This window comes from Mauremys reevesii, linkage group 6 (genome assembly GCF_016161935.1).
Source record: "Mauremys reevesii isolate NIE-2019 linkage group 6, ASM1616193v1, whole genome shotgun sequence".
Lineage (NCBI taxonomy): Eukaryota > Metazoa > Chordata > Testudines > Geoemydidae > Mauremys > Mauremys reevesii.
In genome coordinates, this window is record NC_052628.1 from 90694858 (window position 1) to 90709767 (window position 14910).

At 42.5% G+C, this 14910-nt stretch overlaps 1 protein-coding gene across 8 annotated transcripts in view; it reads right to left on the reverse strand.

Moving 5' to 3' along the window:
- APBA1 (amyloid beta precursor protein binding family A member 1) overlaps positions 1-14910 on the reverse strand; it is a 140537-nt gene that overhangs the window by 50346 nt on the left and 75281 nt on the right. For all 8 annotated transcript variants that reach the window (XR_005600899.1, XR_005600892.1, XR_005600898.1 and 5 more), the window contains one exon: positions 3034-4241. Coding sequence is in view for 1 of the 8 variants with exons in the window: in XM_039545864.1 (XP_039401798.1) it covers positions 3034-4188 (1155 nt within the window). In the remaining 7 variants the exon portion in view is untranslated. The remainder of the gene's footprint in view (positions 1-3033; positions 4242-14910) is intronic.

Below are 14910 nucleotides of genomic sequence, written 5' to 3' on the forward strand. Positions count from 1 at the left end.
GGGTGTATATCAGCACACAGTTTGGCTCACTCCATTTTAAGTGGAAATTTGGGTATTTTATTCATTTTTTTTATTCACTGCTTGTAAGTATACAGTTTAAGTTTCAAACAAAAAATCTTTTTCCTCCTCTCTACATCACATGACCATAACAGCTAGTTATTGTAGAGTTGCTCATAAGAGCTGGACTGCTGGCATTTTTATTCTGTTTTTCATACATAACATTAAGCATTTGTTTTGGGAAAAATACATATGAATGAATGGAATTTGCTACCAGATTTAACCCTGAGTATCCTGAAGACAGGCACACACATCCATAAGTGGTCCTTCCCTCAAGCGTCTCCTCTATCCCCCTACTAGCTGCTTATCCTTTCCATTACCTCAGATAATCTCCATCCCTCTTCCCAACTGCTGGCTAGTTGAACCCCACTCTAAGCACCCCAATGTGAGCCAATGTCTTATCCCTACTGCTGAACCCTTCTACTTTATCCTCTACAAAGCATCCAGTCTCAACACTATCATCCAAATGCTCAACACTGCAGGGTGACATTTACCTTCCCTTGCCAAAAAAAAAAAAAAAGGTAAAAGCAAAATCTGCTACATTTAATACCATCACCTGCAGATCATTCTGCTGTCTCCATGGCTTTATCACCTCTCAGAGAACTGCTTGCTAAGTGACACAAGTCTATTATTCTAATCCTAAAGTTTGGTCACTGTTTGGTTAACAGCACAAAATGATTGCAAACATTTTCCAAGAAAGAGTAATTTGGGAAATGAAAGCTGATTTCTAAAGGAGCTGAGAGGGAAAATAGATCTTCCTGAAAAGAACACAACATAATAAGGGCTGACCTTGGTAAGAGTTGTGAGATTTTCAGTACTTCTGAAAAATCAGTCTAAGTAAAATAAAACCACCATTAATCAAATCCCCTCTTAGCTGAAAACCAGTTACAGATGAAATTGAGTTACATCTTTGAAATGCATCAGTTATATTGAAAAGCCCCTAATTTTTCCAAAATCTTGTTTGTCTGGAAAAAAATTCTACATTCTGATAAATAGGGTTCTACAGGATTTTTATTTTAAGAATTGATCCCTTGTGATCACTTAGTGAAGGCAATCCCATTTTGTTCAGCAAGCTGCTAAGCAGTTCAATGCACTCTCTGTTAAAGAAGATGGATTTACTCAGACTTCTGTGTGTGCCAAGTGATACCTGAGTGAAGCATCACAAACAATGCAAGAAGCAGCGACTATTGTTACTGAAAAAAAATCCAACCCACATTCTCTTCAAGTGGGATGTAGGTCTATCAGTCTGCCACAGACCTTACACATTGCTAGTTTGAGTCATGCTTTCTGCTTCTCAGAATTTAGGCTGCCTGCAAGCGTATCAACATCCAGTTGTCATATGGCTACTATCAGCATCATTTATTATTTGTATTACAGCAGCACTGAAAGACACCAGTTAGGTACAGGACCCATTGTGCTAGGTGCTGTACAAACACAAAGCAAAAGATGGTCCCTGCACAAAAAAGCTCACAGTCTAATGCACTGTAATATCAGCTACAAATAAGGACCAAGGGAAACACCTGCTTTCATCACTATACAAGTACACCATATTAGGATCCACAAGTGCAACATACATGGTCCAGTTCTGCAAAGTGCTGAGAATCCTCGTGAGAAACACAGTCTAAGGGAGCATAGCAAGCTCAGCACCTATTAGGAAGAACTCAGCCCCTTTCAGGATCCCTTCAACCTAATGTGCTTGAGGCCATCATCGGTATTTTAGGATAGTGAACCTGAAGCCGCTAGGAAAACAAGGAGTATTTTGTGTGACTGCTGTCATGGCAGAAAGAAAACACAAAGAATCTGTTGCCCAAAAGCTGTAATAAGATGATGCGTGGACTAATGTGGCATATATTTGGATGATGGGAGAGAAATAATCATGATTTTTTGGAGGATTTAAAAACTCACATAATAAAAAATAAACTAGTGTTTTACAACACATGCTAAAATGAGTCACCTTAGCTTTATGTATCCGGATAAAACATTTCTAGTGTCATATGCCCATTGATGTACAATGACACACTCTATAAAGTATTACAGGCTTGATTTTAAGAGGTGCTGAGCAGCCACAGCTCCCAATGCCCTGTTCCTTTTAAGAAACAGATACATAGATATAATTTTAAGAGTTTCCAGTGACTGTATGTGGAATCCATACATACAAAGCTAGAAAACACTTGTAAGACCAGGATGTTAACATGAAATTATATTTATTTTAGGCATTAGTTGCCAAATCCTGCTTCTACCTTTCCTTAAGCAAGTAGTTCCACTGCAGGCAATGAGACCACAAGCAGGAATAAGATTGCCAGTATTTGACTCTATATTGGGATAATACAAATTAATTATTGCAATTAATCTTCTTTGTTACACAGGATTGGCATTGTGTGATGTGACATGATTCAGCTCGCAATTCACTTACAAGTTAAAAGTTTCTGGATTTCTGATGGCCTTTAACGTCTAGTTCATACATGAGGGTGATTCAATTTTACAATTAAACTAATAGTGTTGTAAATTTGCACTTTCTTGTAGCTGGTAAGCCCATAACTGATGGGAGCCTGCAGAACCTGATAGCCCGAGATAAACTGAATGGTAGCCATTCTAACCAACCAGTTAGTCAACAAATGTTGGAAAAATTTAATATCACTTGTTTCTGCAAGAGAGCAATCAAACCTTTTGTGGCAAATTCATCTCTGGTGTAACTCTACTGACTTCTGTGGTGTTTCACGAAGGGTTAACATGGCCCATCGATAATACATAGGTCCACTACTTATGCATCCTTTAGAACACAGAATTAAAATAGGTAAAGCTTTAAATATTTAACAGGAACAGAATGAGCCATACAAGCATAGTGTACCTTACCATGAATGTGAGAGAGTGCATGCGTGTGTGCGTGTATACGAGAGAGAGAGACAGACATATGTATGTTACCTATTCCTCATTCCTTTACTTGTAGCAAGTGAGCCAATAGCTTCATATACTTACATCTCCATCTAGTGGCCTCTGATCATCACAATCCCTGGTTGGGCTGATGTCCTGTCTCATCACCCAGATGGGTTCTTTTGGTTCATCTGGGGTGTAAGGAGAACGAATGGTCCTTGTCTTCACTTCCTCAATAGCTTCTTTAATATCTTTAATAGCCAGAGATATTGCATCCCTTTTCTCCTTGCTGTATCTCTGCACTGACTCTCCTGAGTTGACCGTGGGCCTGGAGCCAGCTGGGAGCTGACCATTGCTCTCGAGAGTCCCACTACCGGGAGTATGGTCACATTCCAAGTTCTGTTCTGCTTCTGGCATATCTTCAGCGGCCTTGTCCAGGCTCTGAGAACTCATGCTCTGTTTGACCTCAGCCACAATTTGATCAATATCTTCCTCTTGTTCATAACTATCCATCCTTGGATAGGGAGCAAATTCTGCCTCCTTCTCAGGGCTGTCAGACTCTCCATCAGACCGTTCATCATAGTGATGAAGGCGGGCACCCAGAGCTTCCTTGCGATAGTTGTCAGCTTCCTCCCTCTCCTGCTCATAGAGTCGTAGTCCCTCCCTGACATCCAGGTCAGGTGTATCTCCTATCTCCTCGTACACATGCTCCTGCAGTCCATAGTCGGCGTAGGGCTCAGCATACTGTTCATCCTCCCCTCGGTGGAAGAGCCCATGAGTGTAGACATACCCCGAGTAGGCGGCATTCATGGCTTCCTCATGTTCAATGGAGTGAAAGTGTAAGTGGTTAGGTAGAGTTCGGGTCTGAATGGCCTCAGCATGCTCTGCCTCGGCATTTTCTGTGTACTCTTCAGACTCAGGCCTATACTGCACTGCGTAGGCGCTCTCATCCTCATTTTCCTGGACTCTGTCTGTGTCATAGCCATCCTCTGCTGTGGCTATGACATCCCCTTCAGCAGTATCAGTGTGATTGTGGAAGCCACTCTCTGTACTGGCTGACCGAGCAAGCATCCCCTCCTCCTCCTGCCCAGACTGTCCTTCTTGGCTGCCATTGGCATGTCTCGGGTAATGAGCGGCATACTGCTGCTGCTCCTCCTCCACCTCAAAGTGCTCCAGGTCAGCCTCCACTGACTCGTTCACCTCTCCGTTTGCTGGTTCGTCATTCACCTTCCCCTCAGGTGGTCCCTCCAAATGGTTCATGGCCAGGTCTGGAATGTAGGCCACTTATTCTATTGACATTTTGTCTACTGAGGCTGGAAAGAAAAAAAGAAAAGAAAGTTGATTATTAAGTACCATGGTGTTTACAAAGTGATGTGATTTGATAAATACTGTTGTGGCAACAAAAGGCATCTCTTCTTCCCCTGCAGACACATACATGGCCTTCTTGGCTCCAGAGTCAGTGGAAGGTAATCATGCAGAGGATCTACACCAGCATCACACACCTGAACTGTGGTTCATGACCCCAGGGAAACTGTAGAATTTACATTTTTATAGATATATTCTATGGGAAAGAATTTAATCTCAGATACACCACTGTAAAATTTTATTAATTCTAATTATTGCAATGGAGTTACATTGGTGCAAGTCTGCAGTAGTTGAAACCAAAATCTGGCCCTTCTAATGCAAAAATGGGAAGGTTTCTGTTTTTATTACATATAGCACCTAAGCACAGATCTATCTTCTGTGTTCTGTTAGACAAACAAATTCTATCATTGTTCAAAGAGCGAGAGCGTGCACTCACAGCTTAGCACACTAGCAGTCAGCATGGTTGCCAGCTCTCCCAATATTGTGTCTCAATTGTTTGTGTTTTTTTGTTTTTGTTTTTTAAAAAGGGCTGCTCGTGGTCTGCTGCTGTCCTGACAGCAAGGGGACAGGGAAGTACTGTAAGTGTGTAGAATGTGGTTATCTGGACAATGATGGGATAGCAGGAGGGATATGGCAATGTGAAAGGCAGAAGAGAAAGAGAGGATGAACAGGGAAATGTGGGGAGGAGAAGCACAGTGGAGAACAGCAAAAAGGCACAGAGGGAGGGAGTCTAACAAGAAACAAAATATTATGGGGAGCAAAGAGGGAAAATATGAGGGGGCAGAAGAATGAAAAGAAAGGGAGGAAAGATGTGAGGGACATTTTAATATATGGGGCACATGGATGTGCAGGGGAAGAGGGCTGGAGGGTAAGAAAGAGCATCAGGGGAGAGAGAGGCATGAGAATGATAGGGGAAGAGGATGAGGAGAAAAAGAATGACCATTCTCCCAACCCAGAGTTTAGAAAAGTTGCTTGTGATGATGTGAGCCAAGGCTCAGTAGCCCTGAGGTTCACTTCCGGTTCATGTCATGCTCCTAAAGCTCATGCTCCAGAGCTTCAGCCAATGGCCTTCAGGGGTCAAGAATAGATTCCTGCCCTCCCCCACCCCCAATGTATTCTGGGGTTTTTTTGGTCTACTTCCTCTGAAGCATCAGAGACAGCCTTGGCTGGAGATGGGACATTGGATGGGGTGGGCCAGTGGTTTGAGGTGGCACCGAGCATTTTCTCTCTCAGGTGCTGGCTGGCTGGTTCTTGTTCACATGCTCATGGTCTAACCGGGCACCATATGTGAGGTTGGGAAGCAATTTTCCCCAGGTCAGATTGACAGTGACCTTGGGTTTGGTTTTTTGTGTGTGCCTTTTTCTTCTGCATGGAATGTGGGTCACTTGCCGATGTTAACCTCACTTAATCAATTCCCTCTCATTGCAGGGGTCTTGGGCACTGGTGCACCTCAGTCCCTCCTATTCTCTCCCTATGGTACAGAGCAGTCTTGTCTCCTGTGGGCTGTAATAGTTCAGTCTAATTTTGGTTCTTGGGTTTAGTGTGCAGGTGCTTGGTGGTGGTGGCCTGTGATATACAGGAAATCAGATCTAGTGGTCCCTTCTGGCCTGACACTCTATGACACTATGAACGGGGTAAGTGGGGTCCTCGTCCTGGTTGGGAATTAAAGGGCTTAAAACTCAGAAGGCAGACCAAGAGACAAAGCAATATTTTTCAATGTGATTTATGATTTATAAGCATTTTGTAGCTGACAATATTTCACCAGATGCTGGCGCCTGCCGCCACCAGTCCGGCAGCATAAACGAGCCACAAAGCTGGCTTAGTTAACTCTCAAGGATTCCTATGCCAGCCCAGCCACCACTTCTCTGGCCTGGTGGCATTTTGGGCAGCTCTTGTGGCCATAGGGGAAACTGGAGCAGTCAACTTGTGCTAGCATACAAAAGGCCCCCCAAACCAGTCCCAGAAATAGGAAAGGCATAAAGGGAGCATATCACCTTTGACCACCATTCTCTCTCCCTGGGGTCCTGTACCAAGCAGAGCCCAGTGAGTCAAACCAAATGGGGACTGTGGCAATGTAAACAACACAAGGATTCTGCTACACTGCAGTATTCTAGTCTCAGTGTATTTTCTAAAATAAGGAGTGGTCTTAATTAAATCCATAACCATGACGCTTGCCATATGAAACCACACATCACATTTTCATTTAATCGATTTTTTTGTGCCAAACAAACACAATCACATAATTACTAGAGAGGCCTGCAAATAAATAATAAATAACTATTCAGAGCACAGAAAAGCCAGGGTGGGAGGCTAACAAGAATGTAGCCTAAGGGGAAAAGCTGCCCATTAACTAGAACATTTGTAATATGAAGGTACTATAAATTTATGTCAGATATCAATCAAAATATTTCACGCGCATATAACGTAGAACTTGTGCCAAATTTAGTGAAGCTGGTGCATATGTCTCAAAGTGGGAACCGAAAAGATAAGGCACCCAAAAGAATCAGCCATTTGAAAAATAATCTTGGCCCTGATCTTCAGACAAATTTTCTACCACCAGAGTTTAAGCCAGTGTAAGGCCTGAGTGAATCTAGCATGTTCCTCTTCGCCTCCAATGCATGTTACTTCTACTTTAAAGAATAAGTTTAATATTAAATTATAATATAATTGCTAACTATTTGTTAAATAACAATTTGTAAAGAAATCACTTGAAAAGTGGTTGAGCAGGTGAAGATACCACATACAAAAATAACCCTATTTCTAAAAGGATCTTAAACACAGCAAAAAAAAAAAAAATTACACCACACAAGACACTTTTTCAACAGAAATATTAGAAAATGCAGGAGTGTTAGTCAAAAGTATGTGGGCAAGAATCCTCCAGTGACAAAGGAATGTATTTTCCATGTATGATTTCTATGACTCTAGGACAGAAAATCTGTAAAACACAGAAAATTAGATCCACATTAGTCAAGGAAACTTGAAATTGATAATGGACATCTTTCGGTCTTAACTATGGACACAAAATAACTCTAACGAAATTGCTTCATGCTTTTGAAAATATCACCTCAAGTTTTAACCTAACTCTGCTCTTATTGAGTCAATGGCACACCTGTCACTTATTTCAACGGGAACAAAGTAAGGCAACACTAAGTGCTTTGGAAAGCACCACCCTGAATCTGTAGATTTCAAAGTGCTTTAACCAGGGACAGCTCCAGGCCCCAATAGGCCAAGCGCGTGCTTGGGGCGGCATGCCGCGGGGGGGCACTCTGCCAGTCGCCAGGAGGGCGGCAGGCAGGCAGCCTTCGGTGGCATGCCTGCGGAGGGTCCGCTGGTCCCACGGCTCCGGTGGACTTCCCGCAGGCGTGCCTGTGGAGGGTCCGCTGGTCCCGCGGCTTTGGTGAAGCCGCGGGACCAGCGGACCCTCAGCAGGCACGCCTGCGGGAGGTCCACTGGAGCCGCGGGACTGGCGACCGGTAGAGCGCCCCCCGCGGCATGCCGCCGTGCTTGGGGCGGCGAAATGTGTAGAGCCGCCCCTGGCTTTAACAAATGTGAGTAAACACAACTGGCTCCATTTTACAGATGGGGAAACAGAGATGCAGAGAAATTAAAAGACTTGTTCAATGTCACACAAAGTTAGTGGAATTAGGACCCTTATTCATCTACTCCTGTTTCAAGTGGAGTAGATCAAAGCTCACGAGGAAACTTTTAGTGTGCAGCAGAAGGATCTAGATGGACAGTTAGTGCATGGCAAGGTAGACTTACTCCCAGTTTGCTGCACGCTAACTGTTCGTCTACACAGGACCTCAGACAATATCTAATAACTGACTTCCATTTTAAATGCACACAGTCCAAAAACAATTTCAACATTCTGGAGTACAGCAGACAGAATCACTGATAGGTGCAGCTGTAAGAAACAGCAATTATTTTAAAAATACAAAATATCACTTGAAATGTTATAGGCTATTTTGAGGCCTCAAAATTTTGCTTTTGTGAAAGTGAAGCTTGTGAAACTGTTTTGATATGAAAATAGATCTCAAAATAAAATTTCATATGTTGACACTTTGAAAGCTTTCCATTTCACTCAAATATATGATTTTTTTTTTTTTACTAAAAGTGAATTTTCACTCAAAACCAGTCCCATTTTCACTGAAAAACTCATAAAATTCCTGTGACATTTATTGGTTTTGTTAGTTTTGCAAAATTATCTCGGTTTTCCCCAATTAAAAAGAAATATGGAAACCACAAATGTAAAGCTTTTTAAAATTTCATCGTGACTATTTCACAAGGTCTTACTGACAAAAACACTACCTTGGGAGTAACATTTTCAAAAGCAAGTAAGTAAGTTACTTCAGAGCTCAAGCCCCACTGGCTTTCAATGTGACTTAGGCCTTGGCTACACTGGCGCTTTACAGTGCTGCAACTTTCTCGCTCAGGGGTGTGAAAAAACACCCCCCTGAGCGCAGCATGTTACAGTGCTTTAAAGCGCCAGTGTAAACAGTGCCCCAGTGCTGGGAGTGCGGCTTCCAGCGCTGTAAGCTAATCCCCACGGGGAGGTGGAGTACCTGCAGCACTGGGAGAGCTCTCTCCCAGTGCTGGCGCCGCGACCACACTCACACATCAAAGCGCTGCCACGGGAGCGCTCCCGCGGCACCGCTGTACAGCTACAAGTGTAGCCATACCCTTAGGCTTCTAAGGCATTTAGACTCAGACTCATAGACTTTAAAGTCAGAAGGGACCATTATGATCATCTAGTCTGACCTCCTGCACAATGCAGGCCACAGAATCTCACCCATCCACTTCTATAACAAACCCCTAACCTATATCTGAGTTACTGAAGTCCTCAAATTGTGATTTGAAGACCTCAAGCTGCAGAGAATCCTCCAGCAAGTGACCTGTGCCCCACGCTACAGAGGAAGGCGAAAAACCTCCAGGGCCTCTGCCAATCTTCCCTGGAGGAAAATTCCTTCCCGACCCCAAATATGGTGATCAGCGAAACCCTGAGCATGTGGGCAAGACTCACCAGCCAGCACCCAGGAAAGAATTCTCTGTAGTAACTCAGATCCCACCCCATCTAACATCCCATCACAGACCACTGGGCATACTTACCTGCTGATAATCAAAGATCAATTGCCAAATTAATTGCCAAAATTAGGCTATCCCATCATACCATCCCCTCCATAAACTTATCAAGCTTAGTCTTAAAGCCAGGTATGTCTTTTGCCCCCACTACTCCCCTTGGAAGGCTGTTCCCGAACTTCACTCCTCTAATGGTTAGAAACCTTCATCTAATTTCAAGTCTGAACTTCCTAGTGTCCAGTTTATATCCATTTGTTCTTGTGTCCACATTGGTACTAAGCTTAAATAATTCCTCTCCCTCCCTAATATTAGGCCCTTTTGAAAATGTTACCCTAGGTCCTTAGCTCAGAACTTTATTCGAGCCAACACAGAAGAGTCACATTTGGTGGCTAGAGGGCACAATGAATAATCAGATTTCTGGTGCCAGCAACAAGTTTCTCCCCAGGCTGATACAAGCCTTTCTGATTGTTCTCGTCAGGTTCCCACAAGAAAAAAAACTTCGCCTCTAAACACCCACTTTAAGTGAAATGCCACAGTGTTGCAGGACGGGAGAGAAGAGAAGAGGTCCCATGGCCCTGGAAATAAAGACATGCTACACTTCTGAAAAATGCAGCATTCTCACATTAATTACCCAGAGGAGCAGCTGTGCTCTAATAATCAGGCGCATATGGGAAAGTGCTTTCTAAGCACTCCTAGCTCTGCACTCAAACCCTGATGGATGGATTTGTCTCCATAACAGAGAAATCAGAGTCTGATTGCTGGTGCAACTGGTTTCTCACTGACCATTAAGCTATGTTCTCAACTGTAAAACGAAAAAATTAACAAATAGATCTCTATCCATTTTTAAAACATTTGTATGTTTCATAGAGAAATTGTGATAAAACTCCAGTTTAGCTCTCTGCTATTTTCTATCAAAGACTTTTAAAAACAAACAAACAAACAAAAAAACATTGATACACTTAACACTAAAGGGTGTGCTGTCATCTCAATGCAAGATAACGTCAATCAACATGCTAATGAGAGCAATACATGCACCGAGGAGAGAACAGAACTCCAAATGTCCAGGTAAAAATAATCTTTCAGTGCCTACATTTTAAATCCTTTCTTCCATAACACACACAAACAAGTGCCACAGAAACATTTTGCTCTATACTAAATATGGCTTTCCTTAAATTCAGCATTACTTTTGTGAGAGCTCTCAGTTTCATATTTAAAAAAGCCTTTTTTCACTCGTTTGAAGCTACACTGAATCTGCCCATACATCCTCCCTCTCATGAGGATAGGTATTGATTACATGAAATCAAGAATTTATTCACCCGCTCCCATGTGCTCCCTCCACTGTGATTGATGAAAAACTACCTGGATTCAGGGCATTGAGCTTTTGCACATTAAGAAGCTTGTTTCCATCACAGATATTCACAGTTCTTGTATTATTAAATGTTTTCATTTGTAGCACAGAAAATGTAATCATTCAATGGACCTATTTCTCAATGTGTCTTACAGGCGAAGTGGCTTAGTGCACTAGCCTGGCTGACTTTGTAGGTAAATAGGACTTTGGTATTTCGAAGATTAGCTCCTTTTAGTGCATATTTATCCATAATCATAAATCACACTATCCCAGGAAGGACCCAGGACTGGAAGAGCAGGGATGTTAGAACTCAGGAGCAAGGTAAATTCGCACAGATGCTGAGGGAATTTTGCAAAGCAGCTGCTTGCTTTCTGCTAGGCACCAGCAGTGTTATCAGTCCTTCAGTTTTACATTGTATTATGCCTTTTTAGCACAATGGAAATTTTACTTATATAATTTGCTTTAAAAAACAAAACAAAACAACAGGAATGTAACTATTTAAAAGTATGTCAGTGTGTTTTATTACCTTTGGAGAACACAAAATATTTCTTTACCAGGCCTATTCCTTCAATGGGCTTTTTTCTTCTTTCCTTTCCTTTTATAAAAGGGGGTTCCCTTAAATTTATCACCAAAATGAAGGTAATTCACTGGCTGAGAATTTTATAGTATCTGCAATGACTCCTTTGATGGAATTCTAATGATTTTTTCCTCTACTGTTGGGCAACCTCCCTCTGTTAACTCACTACCTATTTGGGAAACCTGATTGCTTTCTCTTTCTCTGTGACAAGTCAATAAGACAATAAACGAGATAACTTCCCAAAGATATCCAAGTAGCCCATGGAAATACCCCAGTCACTGAGTGTCAAAAATCTAGCAACCTAGAAATGCATCCACCATAATAATAATAATTCCATTTTTAAAACTTTAGTTTGAGAACACTGAGGCTGCACGGTTATGCACCTAAAGGTCAGAAAACGAGAAAGTAAAGTAAAGGTTGCACATGCAAAATTAAAGTTGCTGTGCATGTAAAGTTTTCCACAAGAGCTGGTGAGAGCCTGGAAAATGTTAAATCCAGAACATACATTTCTCTACATTGTGGAAAACCTAAAGCAGGGCACAAAGTCTTCTGTGCTAACCAGTCTTCTGCCTCAATGGCTCCCACTCCAAATCCCCTAGCTTCCCTCAGTTCCTGGGGCTCAATCTCCTCTTCTCGTTTTTTCATCAGCTTCTTTTCTGGACCTGAGTAGAAGCAGAGCTGAAACCATTCCCTCCCCACTGGGTCACTGTCATCAATTGCTGCAGAATGTAAGTTTCAATTGGAAAAATAATTTTAAAAAAGAGTTACTGTGGACTTTGGCGCAATGAAAAATAAATGGGGAACAACAGGAAAAAGATAAACAGGGGCAGGAAAAGAGAAAACACACCCTGAAAACAAGGCAGGTGGAGATGTACCAAGATCAGTTATAGGGAAGAAAAGAAGAAAAAGTGGAGTAGAGTCAGGAAAGGGAAGAAAAGGTGAAGAAAAGCAAAAGAGATGCAAGTTAAATTTTAAATACGTATTAAATAGAAAGTTAATTGACTGTTATAATTAAATGCATTAACACAAAAGTAATACAGAACCGTTTTATGCCTTAAAAATTGTGGAGGGCTTGCTAGAACCCTATCAGGTTTAGACCATAGGCTAATAGGTAAATTATTCAAGTCATAGAATCATAGAATCTCAGGGTTGGAAGGGACCTCAGGAGGTCATCTAGTCCAACCCCCTGCTCAAAGCAGGACCAAACCCAACTAAATCATCCCAGCCAGGGCTTTGTCAAGCCTGACCTTAAAAACCTCCAAGGAAGGAGATTCCACTACCTCCCTAGGTAACCCATTCCAGTTCTTCACCACCCTACTAGTGAAAAAGTTTTTCCTAATGTCCAACCTAAACCTCCCCCTCTGCAACTTGAGACCATTACTCCTTGTTCTGTCAACTTCTACCACTGAGAACAGTCTAGATCCATCCTGTTTGGAACCCCCTTTCAGGTAGTTGAAAGCAGCTGTCAAATCCCCCCTCATTCTTCTCTTCTGCAGACTAAACAATCCCAGTTCCCTCAGCCTCTCCTCAAAAGTCATGTGCTCCAGCCCCCTAATCATTTTTGTTGCCCTCCGCTGGACTCTCTCCAATTTATCCACATCCTTCTTGTAGTGTGGGGCCCAAAACTCGACACAGTACTCCAAATGAGGCCTCACCAGTGCTGAGTAGAGGGGAATGATCACATCCCTTGATCTGCTGGAAATGCCCCTACTTATACAACCCAAAATGCCATTAGCCTTCTTGGCAACAAGGGCACACTGTTGACTCATATTCAGCTTTTCGTCCACCGTAACCCCTAGGTCCTTTTCTGCAGAACTGCTGCCCAGCCATTCGGTCCCTAGTCTGTAACAGTGCATGGGATTCTTCCGTCCTAAGTGCAGGACTCTGCACTTGTCCTTGTTGAACCTCATCATATTTCTTTTGGCCCAATCCTCTAATTTGTCTAGGTCCCTCTGTATCCTATCCCTACCCTCCAGCGTATCAACCACTCCTCCCAGTTTAGTGTCATCTGCAAACTTGCTAAGGGTGCAGTCCACACCATCCTCCAGATCGTTAATGAAGATATTGAACAAAACCGGCCCCAGCACCGACCCTTGGGGCACTACACTTGATACCGGCTGCCAACTAGACATGGAACCATTGATCACTACTCGTTGAGCCCGACCATCTAGCCAGTTTTCTATCCACTTTACCGTCCATTCATCCAGCCCATACTTCTTTAACTTGCTGGCAAGAATACTGTGGGAGACTGTATCAAAAGCTTTGCTAAAGTCCAGAAATAGCACATCCACTGCTTTCCCCTCATCCACAGAGCCGGTTATCTCATCATAGAAGGCAATTAGGTTAGTCAGGCATGACTTGCCCTTGGTGAATCCATGATGACTGTTCCTGATCACTTTCCCCTCCTTTAAGTGGTTAAGTCCTGTGCAGGAACCCTCTTTTCCAAAGGCTGAGACAGTGAAATCCTGTCCCTTTTGAAGTTTTGCCACTGACATCAATAGGGTCAGGATTTCACACACGTTTAGCGTAACTTAGATCGATTCCTTCCCCCCCCCCCCACTGTAGACCAGGGCTTAGTGACTCCTTGACTCAGACCATGTGCACCACAGACTTCCTTAGCTGTTAACTTTACAAACATAGGAAAACCCCACTCAAAATGTAGTATGCACACATGGAGAGTGATTTTCACTAGTCATAACTGAAATCAAAACCACTTTTCATCAGAGCACTTAAAAGGTGGTACTTTTCAGTGAATGCTGTTTTCCTGCCAAATTTCAGCTTTTATCTGCAGTAATTTGAGGCTGCAAAGCTATTTATAAGATTATGGAGAATGTGCATTTTCTTCCACATACAGCCCACTCAAAAAAAGATGACCCATTTTTGCTCAAAACTTTCTGAGAAAAGTTATCTTTGGGCAAAGGCCAACCACTGAAAATTTCAGTTTCAGCAGTGAAAGTCTCATTAAATTATAATGAAAATAGGCAGGAACCAATTACGTAACCTTCACTGCAGAGGTTATACCCACTATTATCTGTGTATGCATGCATGCGTGTGTATAAAATATGCACTTGCTGTCACTGTTATTCCTTCATGAATCCTATAACAAATAATTTTTTTTAAAACAGAGAGCACTTTAAATCCATAAACCTATGCATTACTTTTCCTGACACATTTACCAATTATAAGATGGCACATGTGTTTCAAAAATGGCTCTGCCCTCCTCCTACTGGACTTTGCAGTCATAATGTTAATCCTGACTGGCCTCAATCATTGCACACTTTCCATTGAAACCAATGGGTGTTCTGTCACCTACTAAGAAGAGCTGTATAATGTTCCATATTTGTGACAGCATTATTGCGAAAATAGGACTTGATGACTAGTACATGATCAGCATTTTGTAGGTGAAATCTTGGCCCTGCTGAAGTTAATGGCAAAGCTCTCATTAACTTCAATGGGACCAGGTTTTCACTTCATGCCTTAACTCCACAGGGAAGTAGGGGGACACACACCCCTGAATACACAAAAAGGTAACACACACACCCACCCCCTACCTCTGAATACACAAAAAGGAGACAAAAATTGGCAGTGGAATATTCAAAAGATATATGGATGAATG